The 19,848-nt window shown below is 36.9% G+C and overlaps 1 protein-coding gene across 4 annotated transcripts in view; it reads left to right on the plus strand.

Moving 5' to 3' along the window:
- Positions 1-19,848, plus strand: part of Rabgap1 (RAB GTPase activating protein 1) — a 145,592-nt gene that overhangs the window by 61,856 nt on the left and 63,888 nt on the right. For all 4 annotated transcript variants that reach the window (XM_090330593.1, XM_090330594.1, XM_090330592.1 and 1 more), the window contains 3 exons: positions 2,680-2,854; positions 4,826-4,919; positions 6,986-7,136. In XM_090330593.1, coding sequence (XP_090186719.1) covers positions 2,680-2,854; positions 4,826-4,919; positions 6,986-7,136 — 420 coding nt within the window. The remainder of the gene's footprint in view (positions 1-2,679; positions 2,855-4,825; positions 4,920-6,985; positions 7,137-19,848) is intronic.

Here is a 19,848-nt window from a genome sequence, read left to right on the forward strand (position 1 = left end):
TAAAAAAAAATATGCTGCCAAAATTGAAGATCTGAAAAAAAAAAATTTTGTGCGAATCCTGGGCTTGAGCTCAGGTGTCTGAGCACTGTCCTTGGACTTTCTCAAGGCTAGAGCTCTATCACTTGAGCCTCAGCACCACTTCTGGCTGTTTCCTATGTATGTGGTACTGAGGAATCGAACCCAGGTCTTTGTGCATGTTAGGTAAGCACTCTACCACTAGACAAAACTCCTGGCCTCTGAAAAACAAAATTTTAAAAAGTTACATACCTAGATGAGTGAGACAATGGAAACTAAGAGTAGTTTTATTTGTTGACAAATGAAGTCAAGTGTTTTTCTTTCTGTGTATTGCCTATTCATTAATATTATTTTTGTATTTTGTTTTTTGAATTTTTACTAATAATTTTTAGAAATTATTCAAGAAATTAAACTTTTAAGATATGTCTTCCCAGCTTACCCATTATCTTTTTGTTGGTGGTGGTGGTCATGGGGCTTGAACTCTGGGCCTGGGCCCTGTCCCTGAGCTCTTCAGCTCAAACCTATTACTCTGCCTCTTGAGCCACAGCACCATTTCTTGTTTTCTGGTGGTTAATTGGAGATAAGAGTCTCATGGACTTTTGTGCCCATGCTGGCTTTGAACCATGATCCTCAGATCTCAGCCTTCTGATTAGCTAGGATTGCAGGAGCGAGCCACCACCGCCTGGCTACCAATTATCTTTGACTTAAATTTTGGCAATTCTTTTTTACTTGGCCATGTAATTTATTTAGCCACTTCCTTCCCCCCTCCTTTATTGTGCCATTCCTGGGGACTGTCCTTAACTTATTTTGCTCAAGACTAGTGCTCCATCACTGGAGCCACAGCTTCACTTCTAGCTTTTTTGGTGCTAAATTGGAGATATGAGTCTCAAGAACTTTCTACTGAGGTTGGCTTTGAACAGTGATCCTTAGACTTCCAGCACCTGAGGATTTGGCATTGCAGATGTGAGCCACCGCATCTGATGTATTTTAATTTCTTGATTTAAAAATATTACAATTCTAGGATCCCAAGTAAGCTTTCCTTACTTTTGAAAGGAACTTGAAAGTTCCTTTCTTGTGTTATTTTTTTCTTCCTTGTACTGTTTTTAGATCTCTGATTCATTAATACTTTATTATGGTGTCCCTGATGTTTAATTATTCATTAAAAGGTAAAACTGTAGCAGGGTGTGGTGGCTCACACCTATAATCCTAGCTACTCAGGAGGCTGAGTTCTGAGGATCAAAGTTCAAAGCCAGCCCAGGCATGAAAGGACCACTAGGCCAAACTCCCAGGCCCTCGGTTACTTCATTTATACAGTCTTAGTGGGAAGTTTTGTTTTTAATATGAAGAATCATTGCTGTGCTTTGAACTCTTTCAGATAGCATTTAAGTGATTCTTTCAAATACAATCTATAATGCAGCCAAAATTATAAATCCTCATTCTTACCAAAATATAGGTTTTAAAAGCTAAAATTATTATTACAAATTTAGAATAAATAAATATGTACTAAAGATTTTAAATTATTTCATTACCAAGGGATCTGGAAAGATAGTAAAAACTGGTTGTAAGTATTTGAGACTTTGAATTTGTAAGGTCTGTGCTTAGAAAAAGTTTTAGAATAAGATTGCTAATTAATATCTTATAGGTAATCTTTGGATTATCTTTTCTATTGGAGAGAAATAATTTCCATATCTTCTGGACACAAGCCTAGAGGTTAATATGTAACTCCATAAAATCTGAGTCCTTTATTAATAGTAAGTAGCTAAGTAAAGAAACAGTATATTATCAAAATCAAGTAATCTTTGGTTAGATGTGTTAAACCCAAACCAGCAGCCTAAATTTCACATCTGGCCCGACACCTGGTTCTACATATGTGGTACTGAGGAATCAAACCCTGGTCTTCGTGCATGCGAGGCAAACACTATACCACTATGCCAAACTCCTGGCCCCACTTTATATTTTTCTACTCCTCCTTAAACTGACCGTAATAGGAATCTCAATGTATTTAAATCCTTGGTGTATTTAAGGCAAAATTTTATACTCTCTGTTATTGCTAATTTAGGTCAGTGTAAACTGTTATGTATTTGCCTAAAAATAAAACCAAAATACAAATCAGATAGAATTACCAAATTTTTGTGTTTTCTTTTTGTGTCTTCTCTGCCATTCATCACCACCCACTGACCACTCACACCCTACGCTGTTGATTTCAATTAAGAAAAAGTTCCATACACTGTTTTAATGAAGCAGAAGGAGTGGGGGAAAAAAATCATGGGAGAGGAGTTTTTTAGTTCTTATTTTAAACTTCATGTTTTAGAGTAAAACCTTGTGATGAGTAATTTTATATAGTAAATCTGAAAGGATACCTTAAAGTGTAACTTGAAAGGTAAAAGAACAGTTGTCCTTTTCATTTATATTGACTTTTGGTACTTGGATATTTGAGGGTACACTTTGATGATTGGTAAAATTGCAGTAATGGAGTTGAGCTCAGTAAATGCTCTATTTTCCTAAGGGGTTATAAATACAAAAGTGTACTGTTCCACTGTGAAAAAGGTTATGTTTAATATAGATATCAAAAATGATATTCTCATTGTATACAAAATCAAAAGTGGTATTCAATTTAAAACAAAAATGTTACTGCATCATATATAATATTTTTCACCCTCAAAGATAAAGCAGAAGGAGAGAAAGAATAATGCTGACACGTTTTATGAAGTTGTATGCTTGGAAAGTGAATCAGAAAGAGAGAGAAGGAAAACTACTGCTACTTCTTCAGTTCGCCTGCCGCAGTCTGGATCTCAGAGTTCAATGATCCCTTCTCCTCCTGAAGAGGATGAAGAGGAAGGTAAGTTGCAGAGAACTTAATTTGCATTTAGTTAAAGGACCATGCAAGCTATTAAGGTTTTATCACTTGATTGATAATATGAAGTGGCAAGTAGACTTTATTCAAGTGACTATTTGAGAGGCTACTGTGGAGAAGATGGGAGAGATTAAAAAAGTATTCAGCATTAGATTTTTTAAATACTCATAATCAAATTGGAAAAATTGGATTTTGTAATTAGTACTCCTTTTTTTTTTTTGCCAGTCCCGGGTTTGAGCTCAGGGCCTGAGCGCTGTCCTTGGGCTTTCTCAAGGTTAGAGCTCTCTCACTTGAGCCTCAGCACCACTTCCAGCTTTTTTCTTTGTATGTGGTACCAAGGAATCAAACCCGGGTCTTTGTGCATGCTAGGCAAGCACTCTACCACTAGACCAAATTCCCGGCCATAATTAGTACATTTTAAAAACTCATTAATGGATAATTGTATTAGTACTTTTATAAGTGAACATTTCCATCTCAACTGATTCATTTTATAGGACAGCCTTACCTGCTGACAGTTCAGAGAGACACCTCAGGATTGCTGTTTTCACTATCTTCATATTTTATGATCTCTAAAATTTTAGTTTTCTTAATTACTTAATGTTTAAATATTTTGTCTTAGTCCTTTTAATACCTTTGCCCTTTCTATTATAGATATATGTGTACCATGTTATAGAAAATATAGAAATTCGTAAAGACATGAAAGAGTAAAGCATCAATCATACCATCATCACTCAGAGGGAAAAATTCTTAGTGGCTTGAAAGCCAGCACTGTGTCACTTGAGTTACAACTCCTCTTCTAGCTCTTAGGCAGTTAACTGGAGATGAGAGGTTGGACACATGATTCAGATAAATTACCTGCCAGTAAGCAAAAGCATCAGATGATGAGTCTAAGGTTTGGACTAGAGAGAGAGGGCGGGGAGGAGGGAAGGAGGGAGGGAGAGAGAGAGGGGGGGGGGGAGAGGGAGAGAGAGGGAGAGAGAAGGAGGGAGAGAGAGAGGGAGAGGTAGAGGGAGGGAGGGAGAGCACGAGCGTGCAAGCATATACATTCATGAACTTTCTTACTTGGGCTGCCTTTGAACTCAGATCCTCAGATAAACCTTCTGACTAGTAAGGCATGAGCTATTGACACCAGGTTGTTTTCTATTTTTCAGCATAGATCACACTAAAGAGTTAACTCCATATAACTCCATGTTTTTTTTTATATCTTTATATAACACAAATGTCAGCATTTACCTTGTATTATTTTATTTCACCATTCTTCTTTACCATGCCTTTATAGAAGAATTATTAGGAGGAGCTAATATTTTTTCCTGTTGGAAATAAGATTGCTATATGTGCTATATAAAGCCATTTACTTTGAAAAAGTAAAGGAGTGTACCTTATTTGTGTGTTTACTCTTTTTCTTTTTTTTTGTCAGTCCTTTGGCTTGAACTCAGGGCCTGGGTGCTTTCCTTGAGCCTCTTTGTGCACAAAGCTAGCACTCTATTACTTAAGTACCATTTTAAGCTGCTGCTGCTGCTGCTTCTCCTTCTCCTTCTTCTCCTCCTCCTTCTTTTCCTTCTCCTTCTCCTTCTTCTTCTTTTAGTAGCAGTAGTAGTTTATTGGAGATGATAGTTTCATGGGGTTTTCTGCTCAAGCTGGCTTCAAATTGCAGACTTCAGATCTCAACTTGTTGAGTAGCTAAGATTACAGGGGTGATCCACTGGTGCCCAGCAAATGGTTCTTTTCTGTTACTGACAAAATAAAAACCTATGTAGAAAGAGAAGAGAATTGAAGAGCTTACAAAAACATTCCACTTAGGACCAGTTTTACTTTATTGTATTTATACACAAACACTAAAAAAGAGAAATTTTGACTTTATTCTCATAGTAAAGTCTTTAAATTTAATTCTTATATTCCTAAGTTACCCATCTGGCTATTATAGACGTTTTTGTGATTTTTTTTTTGTTATTAAAGATAATGATGAGCCTCTCTTGAGTGGATTTGGTGATGTGTCCAAGGAATGTGCAGAAAAAATTCTTGAAACATGGGGTGAACTACTCTCAAAATGGTAAGTTCTAATAATTCTCCTTTTTGTCTCTAGATCTCATTTTATGAATATGGAATGTTTCCTAATTATAACACTCAGTTTGGAACAAATATAAATGTATGCACACTAGACCTTGTATTTTTTTTAGATTTTTAAGGATAACAGTGTAGACATTTAATCAGTTCTTAGAATATCAGAAACTTAATAAACCCTCATTAGTGAAGAAAACATTAAACCAAACATGGAATCTGGAGGTAGCATTAAAAAAAAAAAGTTCTTTATGTTGAAAATGTAAGGAGGAACTCACTATTTAAGATAGTACTCAGTATGACATTTCCTCATCTATAAGTTTTTGGCATGATGGGGCATAGTGTCACAAATATATATTACCTACTCTGTCAATTACTGTTCCAGCTAATATGTTTAAAACTCAGGAATTCTTAAGATAGCTTCCAATAGCAAGTAGTTCAGTGACAGATGCTTATCATGCTTGAGGCCTTGAGTTCATTCCCCAGTATAGAAACAAAGCAAAATATTACTGAGTTTTGCTGTGCATTGTTAAACATTCTCATAAACCCAGCAGTGGTCTATAATCCCAGCATTCAGGAGGTTGAGGGAGGACGTTCTAAACTAGCTAGAGCTGAAAAGGAAATTGGAGGACAACTTAAGATACAAGATGAGATCCTGTCTCAGGAACAGAAAGGAACACCTTGACAACAGTGTTAGCAAGCATTATCCTAGTGAGACTGAAGGAGATAGTATCTCTGGGCATTTATTAACAGAACCAGGGATACCTGGTGAAACAGTTGTAGCTAGTTTTCTTTCTTCATGGGTAGAGTGCTATGGAGGAAAAACAATACAAAACACAAAACTGAACTTGAAGGTGATGCGAGGCAGTTTCAGCTGTTTCCATTGTTGGGGCTAGTACGTAAGTGCTCTGTGAACATGTGACTTTGGAGTTTCATTTTTCTCATAAATTATAACTGTTGAAATTTTTTACTCTAAGTAAGCTGTGTCTTAGCAGTAAAAAAATAATCATACCTGAAGAGAGGAAGGGGGAGCTGGAGTTTGACCTAGTGGTAGAGTGCTTGTCTAGCATGCATGAAGACCCAGGTTCGATTTCTTGGTACCACATACATAGAAAAATCTGGAAATGGGTTCTGTGGCTCAAGTGGTAGAGCACTAGCTTGAGAAAGCCCAAGGACAGGGCTCAGGCCCTGAGTTCAAGCCCCAGGACTGGCAAAAAAAAAAGGGGGGGGAAGGGGAGAAATGACAGTCATAATATTCAGTGTATATCTTCAAAAATTAATAAAATTGAAGGAAGGGTGGGATTGTGAGGGCTAGGGGAAAATGATGAAAACATTGTGTTCTATGTGTATATATATACATAGATAGATAAATAAATAGATAGATAGATAGATAGATAGATAGATAGATAGATATACACACACATACACACACAATTTGAAGATACCTAGGGAACAGTTTGTAGAATATATGTGAGCATTTATTCTTTTTTCTTACAATTACTTTGATCACATCTAATCCAATAGCCCTTATTTCCCCTCTCCCCCCCCCCCCCCCGCCCCGGGTCCTGGGCTTGAGCTCAGGGCCTGAGCACTGTCCTTGGACTTTCTCAATGCCTAGAGCTCTACCACTTGAGCCTAGCACCACTTCCAGCTTTTTTCTATGTATGTGGTGCTGAGGAATTGACCCCGATCTTTGTGCATGCTAGGCAAGCACTCTACCACTAGCCCTAACCCTTTATCTTTTTTCTTTATTTTTATGTTGCCTTGTCGGGTCTTTGTAAGTCAGATAGTTGAATTTTCCTAAAAGTAACTCTCGGGCTGGGAGTGTGGCCTAGTGGTAGAGTGCTTGCCCAGCATGCACAAACCCTGGGTTCGACTCCCCTTTACCACATACACAGAAAAAGCCAAAATTGATGCTGTGGCTTAAGTGGTAGAGCACTAGCCTTGAGAAAGCCCAAGGACAGTGCCCAGGCCCTGAGTTTGAGCCCTAGAACTGACAAAATAACTCTTTAGAGAATCATCATTTTATGATTTAATGAATTATGGCTTTATTTTTAGGCATCTCAACTTGAGTGTAAGACCTAAGCAGTTATCATCTTTAGTGAGAAATGGTGTCCCTGAAGCTCTTCGAGGAGAAGTCTGGCAGCTTCTAGCAGGCTGTCACAACAATGACCACCTGGTGGAAAAATACCGAGTTCTTATCACAAAGGTAAACACACAGTACTGCATCTTCACTGGTAATCCTTTTAGAGATTCTTTTTTTAAATAGAGATCGTTGTAGTTAGACCTCCAAAAAGGTTTTGTTTGTTTGTTCAGTTGTTTTTGTTTTGTAATATATCTAAAGTAAGACTATAACTGGCCAAAAGAAGAATACTTCTGGCCAAAGATGTGTCTTTTGTGGCATAAAAAAGAAGTTCAAAGTTTTCTTTCTTGATTTATTGCATCTCAGAGGTACGAGATGCCCTTACTGATATTAGTTGCATTTTGGTCGGAGAAATTGTGTTACTCAGTATATAAAAATATTGTTTTTCTTAAATTCTTATCACACTTGAAAGAAATGTACTTTTGGTAGAATCTGCCTAGTTCTGTGATATGGTTGTTAGAGATTAATTATGTGGTCTTAAATCATATTCCCTTCTAGCCCATTCCTCTAAAAAGAAAGATCCTTATTTTGACAATGTTTTTCGTTCCCAGTTTGTGATGTTCTTCAACCAAAAAAAGAATTACTTGTGTAGCACATAAAGTTAGTATGTTATGCATTTATGTATCCATGTTATTGGTTTCGGCTTTAGTAATCTTAAATTCCTGAAATGTTTGTCAACTAGGAAGTAGCTTTTCCAGTGATACACAAATCCAAAACATGGGTTATAAATAGGTATTTCTCAGACTCCTTAAGATGATATGAAAGGATTTCTTTAAGAAAATGTTAGAATCTAATTAGGGATGAGTAATGTCTTTAAAAAGCGGGTATTTAATACAAGTATCTTATAATGGAACAACATTTTAACATGAAAATAGGACCTTTCTTCACCAGAAAATGTTTGTTTTTTAAAAATTTTAGATTTATAATGCTATCTTTCTACATCCTTTTGAATTCAGTAGAAATGTTTGAACAAAATGATTTGAAACCTCAGTACTTTAGATTCAAAATTTTAGTACCATAGATAAAATCACATTCTTTAGATATAGAAACATTTATTTATAGATAAGAATTATGAAGGTATGTATTTATGAGTATGTATGTCTTTTATAGTCTGACATCCACATATTTGATTCATGGGTTTGGCTTATCACACTCAAAATGATGGTCTTGAATTCCATGCAATGTTCTTGTTAATGACATAATTTAATTTTTCTCAATGCCTGTGTAATTCATAATATATATGTACTAATAAGGCTTTTTGTCAGTTTTGGGGTTTGAACTCTGGGCCTGAACGCTGTCCCTGAGCTCTTCAGCTCAAGGCTCTTGTTCTACCACTTTGAACTACAGTGCCACTTCGTTTTCTGATGGTTAATTAAAGATAAGAATCTCAGGGATTTTCATGCCCTGGCTGGTTTTTGAACCGCAATCCTCAGATCTCAGCCTCCTGAGTAGCTAGGATTACAGGTGTGAGCCACCTGTGCCCCACTTTTTTGATTTGAGATGATTAACTTATTAAGAAAGTTTGACCTGTGCCAAGGAGACCTAGTGTATCTCCTATTCCTTCTTGTAAAGTTTTCAGTGTATCTGCTTTTACCTTGAGGTCTTTGATCCATTTGGAGTTAATCCTGGTGCAGGGTGACATAGAAGGATCCAACTTTAGTTGTCTGCAGGTGCTTAACCAGTTCTGCCAGCATCACTTGTTGAAAAGGCTGTCTTTCTTCCATTCTATTTTTTTTTTTGGCTCCCTTATCAAAGATTATGTGGCCATAGGTCTGTGGGTTAATATCTGGGTCCTCAGTTCTAATCTATTGGTCTTCAGGTCTGTTCTTGTGCCAGTACCAAACTGTGTTGGTCACTGTAGCTCTGTAATACAGTCTAAAGTTTAGTATTGAAATTCCTCCTGCGCTATTCTTTCTGCTAAGAATTGTTTTTGCTATACAGGGTCTTTTATTATTCCATATGACATTTTGGATTGCCTCTTCCATTTCTTTTAAAGGATGGCATTGGGATATTGATAGGTATTGCATCATTTGTATATAACCCTTGGCAAGATTTCCATTTTCACGATGTTAATTCTTCCAATCCAGGAACATGGGAGGTTTTTCCATTTCCTCAGTTCTACTTTTTCAGGTTTTTGAAGTTTTCATCAAAAAGGTCCTTTACATTCTTAGGTTAATTCCTAGGTACTTTATTCTCTTTGAGGCTATTGCAAAAGGAGTTGCTTTCCTGATTTTTGCCTTGTTCCTCTCATTGTTGCCATATAGGAAGAGAGTTGATTTTTGAGGGTTAATTTTATACCCTGCTACCTTGCCAAAGTTTTGAACCAGCACAAGCAGCTTGGGAATGGAGTCTATAGGGTTCTTTAAATACAAAATCATGTCATCTGCAAAGATGGAAAGTTTCACTTCCACTTTCCCTATTTTGATCCCCTTTAGCTTGAGGAGTATTGGTGTGAGCTCTGCTTTGAAGACCTTATAGAATTCAGCTATGAATCCATCTGGCCCTGGGCTTTCTTGGATGGGAGATCTCTTATTGCCATTTCTATTTCAGTGCTTGAAATAGGGCTGTTTAGTTGGATTGGGTCTTCTTGGTTCAGTGTGGGTATGTTAATATTGGCTAGAAATTCATCCATAATTCTTCTAGATTCTCAAATTTGTTGGCATAAAGGTTTGAAAAGTATTCCTTCATGATGCTCTGGATCTTGGTAATTTCTGTCATGGTATTACCATTCTCATCTGTGATTTTGTTTATTTGGGTGTGGTCCCTTCTTTTTTTGGTAAGATTTGCTAAGCGTCTGTCAATTTTGTTAATTTTTTCAAAGATCCAACTCCTTGTTTTGTTGATTCTTTCTATAGTTCTTTTTGGACTCCAATTCATTTAATTCTGCTTTGATTTTAATAATTTGCTTCCTTCTACTGGGATTAGGGTTGGTTTGTTGCTCTTTTTCCAAGAGCTTAAGGTGCAACATTAAATTTTTGGTTTGCAATTTTTCCAATTTGTTAATGTAAGCACTCAGAGCTATACTGCTTTTGCTGTGTCCCAAAGGACCTGGTATTTAGTGTGCTCTTATTTGTTGAATTTCATGATTTCTGTTCTGATCTCCTCAATGACCCATTGGTGATTCAACAATGTTCAGTCTCCATGAGTTACAGGGTTTCCATTGGTGGAAACTGGTTTTCAGTTCCAATTTGATGCCCTTGTGGTCTGAGAGAGTGCAGGAAATAATTTCAATGTTTCTGAATCTGCACAGGTTTGTTTTATGCCCTAAAATGTGGTCTATTTTGGAAAATGTTCTATGTGCTGCTAAAAAAAACGTATATTGTGTTGTTGCTGGGTGAAATAATCTGCAGATGTCTGTTAGATCTAGTTGGTCTATACAGTTTTTCAATTCTAAGGTTTCTCTGTTGAGTTTTTGCCTGGTTGATATGTCCATAGGTGAGAGTGGTTTGTTAAAGTCACCAACAATCACTGTGTTTCGATCTATATGTGGTTTTAGTGAAAGTAAAGTTTGCTTGAAGAGGTTTCGGTGCTCCAGGATTAGGTGTATAGATATTTAGGATAGTTATGTCCCCCTGGAGGAGAGCTCCCTTTATTAGCATGTAATAACCTTCTTTGTCTTTTCTCACTAATTTTAGTTTGAAGTCTATTTTATCTGATATGAGGTGGCAACTCTAGCCTGTTTATGGGGGCTGCTAGCTTGATAAATTTTATTCCAACCTCTCACTTTCAAAAAATGTTTGTTTGGGGGGCAAGATGTGTCTCTTGATGACAGCAGAACGATGGATCTTGCTTTTTCATCCAACTAGACAGTCTATGCTGTTTAATTGGAGAGTTAAGTCCATTGATATTGAGAGTTAGGATTGAAAAAAATATACTAGCTCCTGCCATTTTAAAAAGCTTTCATTAGGGCCTGTGGCTTGACAGTTCTTGTGCTACTTAGCTGGTATAATTTTTAGGTGCCATTTCTTTGTCAATACCACGTTTGTGTTGGTTTTCAATGTGTAGAACATCTTTGAGAATTTTCTGTAATGCTGTTTTGGTTGCTATGGAATGTTGCAACTTTTCCTTGGAATGGAAGGTTTTTATTGTTCCCTCAGTTATGAATGAGAGCTTAGCTGGGTACACTATTCTTGGTTGGTAGTTATTTGTCTTAAGGGCATGACATATATCCTTCCAGTCTCTTCTTGCTTGCATGGTCTCTGCTGAGAAATCTGTGGTTATTCTGATTGGTTTTCCTTTGTAGGTGATCATTCTCTTCTCCCTGGCTGCTTTTAGGATCCTTTCTTTGGTCTCTGTTGATCCTGTACATATTATAATTTGGCAGTGTGATGTCCTTTTCTGGTCAGGTCTGTTTGGGGTTCTAAAAGCTTCTTGTATCTGGATGTGCCTGCCCTTCTGGATATTTGGGAAGTTCTCTGAGATAATTCCCTGAAGTATATTTCCAATACCATTGACCTCTTTTTCTAGGTCCTCCTCAATACCAATTAGCCTTAAATTAGGCTTCCTGATTGTGTTTTAGACCTCCTGAACCTTTCTATCATATTTTCTAAATTTGGTTTGACTCATTTTCCGTTCTTTCTCTGTAACAACTAGATTATCTTCAACTCCTGAGATTCTCTTTTTTTCATTGTCTAACCTGCTAGCAATACTTTCTACTTTATTCCTCATCTCCCTATCTTCCACTTGCTCATTTTTGATGCCTTGCATCTCTTGTTTTAGATTGTGTAAGGACTTATTTAACTCCTTGATTGCCATTTGAGTGGTGTCTTTGAAGTCCTTTAGCTCAGCAGCTTTAATGTCACTGGATATTTGTTGGAGTTTGGTCAGCTTTTTGTTCGTGTATTCTATGAATTTGTCCACTTTTCTTTGTCTAGCTTCCTCGCATTCACATAAATCCTTTATTATGGCCTCCTTTATGGCTTCCTCACGTTCATTTATCTCCTTCTTTATGGTTTCATCTCATTTAGATATGGCTTCCTATTGTTCACGTAGCTCTTTCTGTGTGTTTTCAAACTTTTAATTAATCATGTTTACCAATTGTATTTGTGTAGCATTTAGATTACTCTCCTCTAGTTTTGTCATTGACTGCTCCATTGCCTGTTTATATTGGGTGGGAGATGCTATTCCTTGATTTTCCACCTTTCTTGAGTTTCTTGTTCTACCCATTTGAAAATGGGAGCAAGATTAATACTGTGCAAGATTACAGTTTTTAAGATATAACCAACCTAGAGCTCTATAGCTGGTCAGACAAGAGAAGTTCACAATTTTAGATTGGTATATCACTCTCTCTCTCTTTTTGTGCACTTACAGACAAAGCTAATACCACCACCGATCACTGTTTTATGACCAAAAAAAATAAAAACCCACAATCCAATCTCTATAGTATTTAAGTCACTCTGTACCTACAGTATAATTGAACACCTAGATATACAGTATTGCTCAACAACCATCAACTGTAGATCCATGCGTTATAAAAGATGAAGGATGAACCCAGGACCAGACATATGAAAATAGTATGAAAGACAAAAGGGGAGGTAAGAAAAGAGTAATGTAGGGGAGTGTAAGATTAATATAGTAATGAAGGAAAGGGATAGTGTAAGGATAAATGACCTGGGGTGATAGACATGTAAAATAGTTGAGTACAAAATTTAGAAAAAGTAAGGCAAGGAGCCGGGAGTTTGGCCTAGTGGTTAACGTGCTTGCCTAGCATGCATGAAGACCCAGGTTCGATTCCTCGGTACCACATGCATAGAAAAAAGCCGGAAGTGGTGCTGAGGCTCAAGTGGTAGAGCTCTAGCCTTGAGAAAGTCCAAGGACAGTGCTCAGGCCCTGAGCTCAAGCCCAGGACTGGCAAAAAAAAAAAAAAAGAAAAGAAAAAGTAAGGCAAAACTTGTAAAAAAGGGGCCGGGAGTTTGGCTAGTGGTTAAAGTACTTGCCTAGCATGCACAAAGACCCGGGTTTGATTCCTCGGTACCACATACATAGAAAAAAGCCAGAAGTGGTGCTGAGGCTCAAGTGGTCGAGCTCTAGCCTTGAGAAAGTCCAAGGACAGTGCTCAGGCCCTGAGCTCAAGCCCAGGACTGGCAAAAAAAAAAAAACTTGTAAAAAATAAGAGTAATAAGAAGAATATATAAAGAAAAGAGGAAGGTACATATAGGAGAGATCAATGATAAAAATTTTTTATTTTTTATTTAATTTTTTTTAATTTTTTTTATTGTAATTAGTAAAAGGGTTACATGACATTTGCCAGATAGAAGGTGCATTAATTCACATACATTGATACCCTTTCTCATGTCTTACTACCCATTTCCCTCCCCACCCCCAAATAAAAATTTTTTAAATGTAAAAAAAAACACACAAGAAAAAAGGTGGGGGGAGAACCCACACAATTGTGGTTTCTTAAACAAGAAATACTAGGGTTAAGAACCGACAGATTAAAAAGCAGGTGACTGGACTGGGAGTTTGGCCTAGTGGTAGCGTGCTTGCCTAGCATGCACGAAGACCTGGGTTCGATTCCTCTGTAGCACATACATAGAAAAAAGCCGGAAATGGTGCTGAGGCTCAAGTGGTAGAGCTCTAGCCTTGAGAAAGTCCAAGGACAGTGCTCAGCCCTGAGCTCAACCCCAGGACTACTGGCAAAAAATAAATAAATAAAAAGCAGGTGACTATATCAATAAAAATATAATTTGTATTCAGTCTGTACCCAGTGCTGTCATTATGTTTTTAGGAGTGATCACAATGACAGAAGGAAAGCAGGGGGGAAAAAGAGGAAAGAAGAATCAAAATATTAAAAAAAAAAAAAAAAAGGTGAAGGTAAAAAGGCCCCCCCCAAAAAAAACATAAAATTGCAAATGAAAAAAGCCAGTAAAAAAATGTTACTACACTCATCCTTTAGATTAGTTTTGATCATTTTAACTAATAAAATGAAGTTATATAGCCCTACAGTGTATACTTGTTTGTTTGTTTGTTTCTGACTTCTTTACCTTCACATTGTATCAGTAGTTCTGTTTTTTGGGGGGGTCTTGAAGTTGAGGGGCCTGGGTGCTGTCCCTGAGCTCTTCAGTTCAAAATTAGTACTCTACCACTCTGAGCCACAGCACCACTTCTGGTTTTCTGGTGGTTAATTGGAGATAAGCGTCTCATGGTCTATCAAGCCCTAGCTTGAACCTTGATCCTCAGATCTCAGCCTCCTGAGTAGCTAGGATTACAGGCATGAGCCACTGGCACCCAGCTATAGTAGAGCATTTTTAAAAATGTGTTTTCATTTTTAATTGCTTAGAATATTATATGAATAAGTCATATTTTTTAATTCCATTTTGTTGTTATAAATGTTTGACTTTGTCCAGTTACAGTGATAATGAATAAAAGATACTATAAACATTTTTGTAACTATCCCAAGTTTTGTTCATGCTGTTATCCATATGTATACATTCTTTACATATACATGTATATTACGCATATTGCTGATTTCTAGAGATTCTATCATTTATTCTTGATTTATGTTTTGTGTTTTTCTGGATTGATTTTTCTCTGCTTTTTTGGTGCCATTACCAAGTCTTGATTCAAAAGTTTCAAACTCCTGCTTGGCCGGCATACTAAAGACTGATTTCTGTCACTTGAGTTATGCCTCCAGTCCACTTGTATTCTGAAATTTTACATATGATGCTTAGGAGTGGTTTGTTGTTTTTGCTTCTTCACAAACTGTCAAACTGTCTGTTTACAGAGTAAAAGGCAACATATTTACCTTGGCAAAACAAACAAAAAAATCTGAATATCTTTGTCATCACCATTGTAATTGTCAAGCTTATCTTGTGTGAGGGGTACATGAATGAAGATTGAACACAAGGGCCATGCAAGTGCTAAATACAAAGTCAACCCAGGTGCCCGTATACCTTTTATAATCCTAGGTTAATAGACCTTTCAATAATGTAAAATATATCACTTCAAGATGTTTCTTATTTCTGTGTGCAGTGGAATTAGTTTGGCTTTACTCTTCTCCCATTTTCCTTTTGAAAGTGAAAACTTTTTAGCTTTGTCATTTCATTGGGGATCCAGGAAAAAAACAATGCAACAATAGCTATCTATGGCAGATGTTATGCAAAGCACTTTTTATCCATTGTGTGTTTAACCCTAAGAAAGTCCTTATGAAGTGGTAATTGCTATTTCCATTTTAGTAATAAAGAGACACTAACTCACTGGATTTTAAGTGTACTTAAATTCACTCACTAGTAAGTATGTAGTAGAGACTGGATTTGTTTGCGTTTACAATTCAGCTCTGTTGATCCACTAACCTATTTAATAATCTTTGAATATAGTAAGAACTTTTTTTTTTCTTTTTTGCCAGTCCTCGAGCTTAAACTCAAGGCCTGAGCACTGTCCTTGGGCTTTTTCAAGGCTAGTGCTCTACCACTTGAGCCACAGCACCACTTGCTGCTTTTTTTCTGTGGTACTGAGGAATCAAACTCGGGTCTTCATGCATGCTAGGCAAGCACTCTACTAGTAGGCCTACTCCCGGCTAAATATAGTAAGAAGTTTTTATACAGAAATGTATACATGAAGTTGGGCTGTGGCTCAGGGGTAGGGCATGAACATATATACCTTGCATATATTTATTTTACTTATTTTTAACTTTTGTACCTTCTTTCAACTATTTTTCTGTTGGCAGTTTGTTTCTGGTTTTTAGCCATGAAATAGTGGGTTTTTAAAATATCACTAAACAAATTATAAATCTTTGAGTTTTACAGAATAGTCTTAGGAGAATTTTAATGTTTATTTAGTTTTATATTAATTCACTTCTTCCCCCCAGCCCTGGGGTTTAACTCAGAGCCTGAACACACCTTGGGATTTCCTCAAGGTTAGTGCTCTACCACTTGAGCCTCAGCACCATTTCCAGATTTCTCTATGTATGTGGTACTGAGGAATCAAACCCAGGTCTTTGTGTATGCTAGGCAAGCACTCTACTGCTAGGCCAAATTTCTGGCCCTAATTCACTTATTATTTTTTTTATTAAAGAATTTATTAACATTGATTTTTACAGCATATTTCAAATGGCATGTTTAACAAGTATTCAAGAAGGGAATCTCTATATACAATTACAGGCTCTTTTAGAACATAATCAAAACTAGGCTAAGGGTTTGTATATCATAGATATATATTAATCAATGTAATAAAGCATTATGTCTATAAAATTCACTTTATTTTTAACTTTGTACTAATTCACTTATTTTTAGTTTGATTTCCTTCCTTCCTTCCTTCCTTCCTTCCTTCCTTCCTTCCTTTCTTCCTTCCTTCCTTCCTTCCTTCCTCCCTCCCTCCCTCCCTTCCCTCTCTCCCCTCCTTCCCTCCCTCCTTCCTTCCTTCCTTTTTTTCTTTTTTTCTTTTTTTTGCCAGTCCTGGCCTTGAGGTCAGGGCCCGAGCACTGTCTTTGAGCTTTCTCAAGGCTAGTGCTCTACCACTTGAGCCTCAGCACCACTTCTAGCTTTTTTTCTATATATGTAGTACCAGGGAATCTAACCTGGGTCTTCATGCATGCTAGGCAAGCACTCTACCACTAAGCCAAAGTCCCGGTCCCTAGTTTGATTTTCTAAAAATTCCACCAGCAATGTGTGTGTTGCCTCATATCCTAACCAATATTAGTTATCTCTGTGTTTGAATCTTTGTTATTGGTAGATGTAAGTGATCCCAATATATTGCTAATTAGAAGTTCTCTGATTAGCAATAAATGAAAGTGATTTACCCCTCCATCTTTCATACATTTTTTTCTACTTGTAAGTTCAAGTTCAAAGCCCTCTGTATAGTCTGTGTATTAGTCCTTTGTATCAGCATTATAAATACTTTGTTTTAAATAAATATGGACTTAGGGTTTCGTGCCTTACAGAACATTTTCCTGTTGGTTTGTTTGTTTTAAGTTTTACAAGGATTCACTATAGAATAGCAGGATAAAGCCAGAAGAAATGGAGGTGGGAGAGGGTCTGGAGGAAAGAAGCATTTTGTTCTCCCTATGCAAGAAATGGGAGTAAAGGCTCCACATTTTCAATCTTTTATGTGAAGTTTTTGTTTTGTTCAAAATCTTTCCTAGCCCTAGATTTTGGGAATGCAGTTTCCAAAATTTTTATTGTATGTGTTAATTTTTATGTCTTTAATCCATCTGGCATTTATTTTTACACAGAACATAAGATGGAGATTCAGTTTTACTTTCTTCCAGATGGATTACCAGTTTGTTCTTTGGTTTTCCTGCAGAAAGCTCCACTGTCTTTGTCATATTTCAAATTCTCATATATATCAGGATTGGTCTGTCACTGTTAGCTGTGTATTCCTTTCCTAAACTGATTTAAGACTTTGAGATATGGTCTAATATCTGGTAAAGCAAGCTTATTCTCTGTTTCTTACTTGACTATTACATATATGACTATTTTTACAAATTTAATCTCCTATAAGAGATTAAAAGAAAAGCACTGATTCAGCCCCGTAAAGTGACTCACATCTGTAATCTCACTAGGCATAGATCAAGAAGTATCACTGCTTGAAATATCATCTTAATTAGAATGTGTATGTGGTAGTGTATAACTATAAGGGAGGTAGTATGCAGTGTTTTCTCAGTTTGATGCTGGCCCTGGACATAACTTGAGTACCTGCTAGAAAAACAATGTAAAGAAATAGTGCTGGGGATTTGATTCAAGTGGTGGAGCACATTTCTAGCAAATAGGAAGCCTTGAGTTCAAATTTCAGTATCTAAAACAACTTACCTAACCTAATTATCCCAGTAACCTGCAGTATAATGTATAATTCTATTCTGAATTATATTTAATTTACATATTTATTGAGGGATAAGTTCAAATGATTTAAAGTATATGAAATATGCAGCTTATATGCAAATAACTCATCATTTTATATAAGGGACTTAAGCATCCATAGATATTGGTATCCAACAGGATTCCTGGAACCAATAATTTACTTACTGTGGACCTCTGTTCAAAACTTAGGTTACGGGGCCGGGAGTTTGGCCTAGTGGTTAAAGTGCTTGCCTAGCATGCATGAAGACCCGGGTTCGATTCCTCGGTACACATACATAGAAAAAAGCCGGAAGTGGTGCTGAAGCTCAAGTGGTAGAGCTCTAGCCTTTAGAAAGTCCAAGGACAGTGCTCAGGCCCTGAGCTCAAGCCCAGGACTGGCAAAAAAAACAAACAAAAAAAAAAAAAACTTAGGTTACGATTCCAACATTTCATAACTAGGTAGTTTTACTGTGTGGTTCTATAAGAAATAGTGTGTGAGTAATCTTTAGAGTTATATTGCCTGCTTCCTTATGGAAATTGCTGTGTTACCCTTAAGATATTGTTTGTCAGTATAGTTCTAGGCTCTCACATTTCATCCTTGAAATTATTTCCCCCTCTCAGAGACTTCCTATATGTTTTTGGTAAGTCATGGGGCATGAACTCTGAGCCTGGGAGCTCTCCTTAAGCTCTTCAGCTCTAGCACTCTACCGCTTTGAGCCACTGTGCCACTTCCAGCTTTCTGGTGCTTAATTGGAGATAAGAGTCTTACAGACTCAGCCAGGCATGGTAGCTCACACCATTAATCCTAGCTACTCTGAAGTCTGAGACCTGAGGATTGTGTTCAAAGCCAGCCTGGCAACTAAAGAATGTGAGACTCTTATTTCCAGTTAAGCCCTGCTAGAACATGGGAAGTGGGGCTGTGGCTCAAGGGTAGAGCGGTAGCCTTGAGCTGAAGAGTTCAGGAATAATGCTCAGGCCCAGAGTTCAAACCCCACGACTGACCAGAAAAGAAAAAAAGAGTCTAATGATCTTTAAACCACAATCCTCAGATCTCAGCCTCCTGAGTAGCTAGGATTACAGGTTTGATCCACTGGCACTTAACTTATATGCCTTTTTGTTTGGTTGGTTGGTTGGTTGGTTTTTGGCGCTGGTCTTGATATTTTTCTTCTTGTTGTTCAAAGTTAATGCTCTACTATATGAGCCACACCTCTACTTCTGGATTTTTGTTGGTTAATTGTTGATGAGTCTTAGGGACTTTCTATGTAGATTTCTAAGGGTTTCCTGATTTATAAAAATACAAACCTATTAGGCTTGGCCATATTAAAATTTTTAGTAGTTGACAGTTAATTTTCATAACATAAATTGTTTTCTATTGTTTTTGCAAGTTTCCATAGTGGTATTTGCATGCATGCATATAATGTACTTTGATAATTCACTCTGATTGTGTTATATTTTTTTAGTTCTCTGTCTTCTCAACACTCTGCCTAACTCCAGCCCAGCCCACTCTCATGCCTCTTCACAGACTTTAATAGGTTTCTTTTCTTTTGGAAGCAGTATTGGGGTTTGATCTCAGGGCCTTGTACTTGCCTGAGACAGGCACTCTACCACTGGAGCGTACTGCAACTCCCATTGGTGAGTTTCAGTGAGCTGTGTTTACACATTGTTTGACAATTTTTAATTTGCCTCAGTGTAATACAGATTGAATGTTGCTTATCCAAAATACTTGAGAACAGGAACATCAGATTCTTGAGATTTTCAAATTTTGTGATATTTATGTAAACTTCACTGATTGATCATCCCTCATGTGAAAGTAGTATGTGAAAATGAAATGTGAAATGCTCTCAAATTGAACATATTTTTAATTAAAATAAGAACTCAAATATATTCAAATTTTGAGGCATTTTAGGATTAAAGGTACCCAGCCTATAATTATAGGTAAATCCAACTGTTCTTATATTAGAGATCTTCCATCCTAAAGAAAGAACTATTGTTGTAGTAGGCCTTTG

Source organism: Megascapheus bottae, chromosome 3 (assembly GCF_031878675.1).
Source record: "Megascapheus bottae isolate mThoBot1 chromosome 3, mThoBot2.hap1, whole genome shotgun sequence".
NCBI lineage: Eukaryota > Metazoa > Chordata > Mammalia > Rodentia > Geomyidae > Megascapheus > Megascapheus bottae.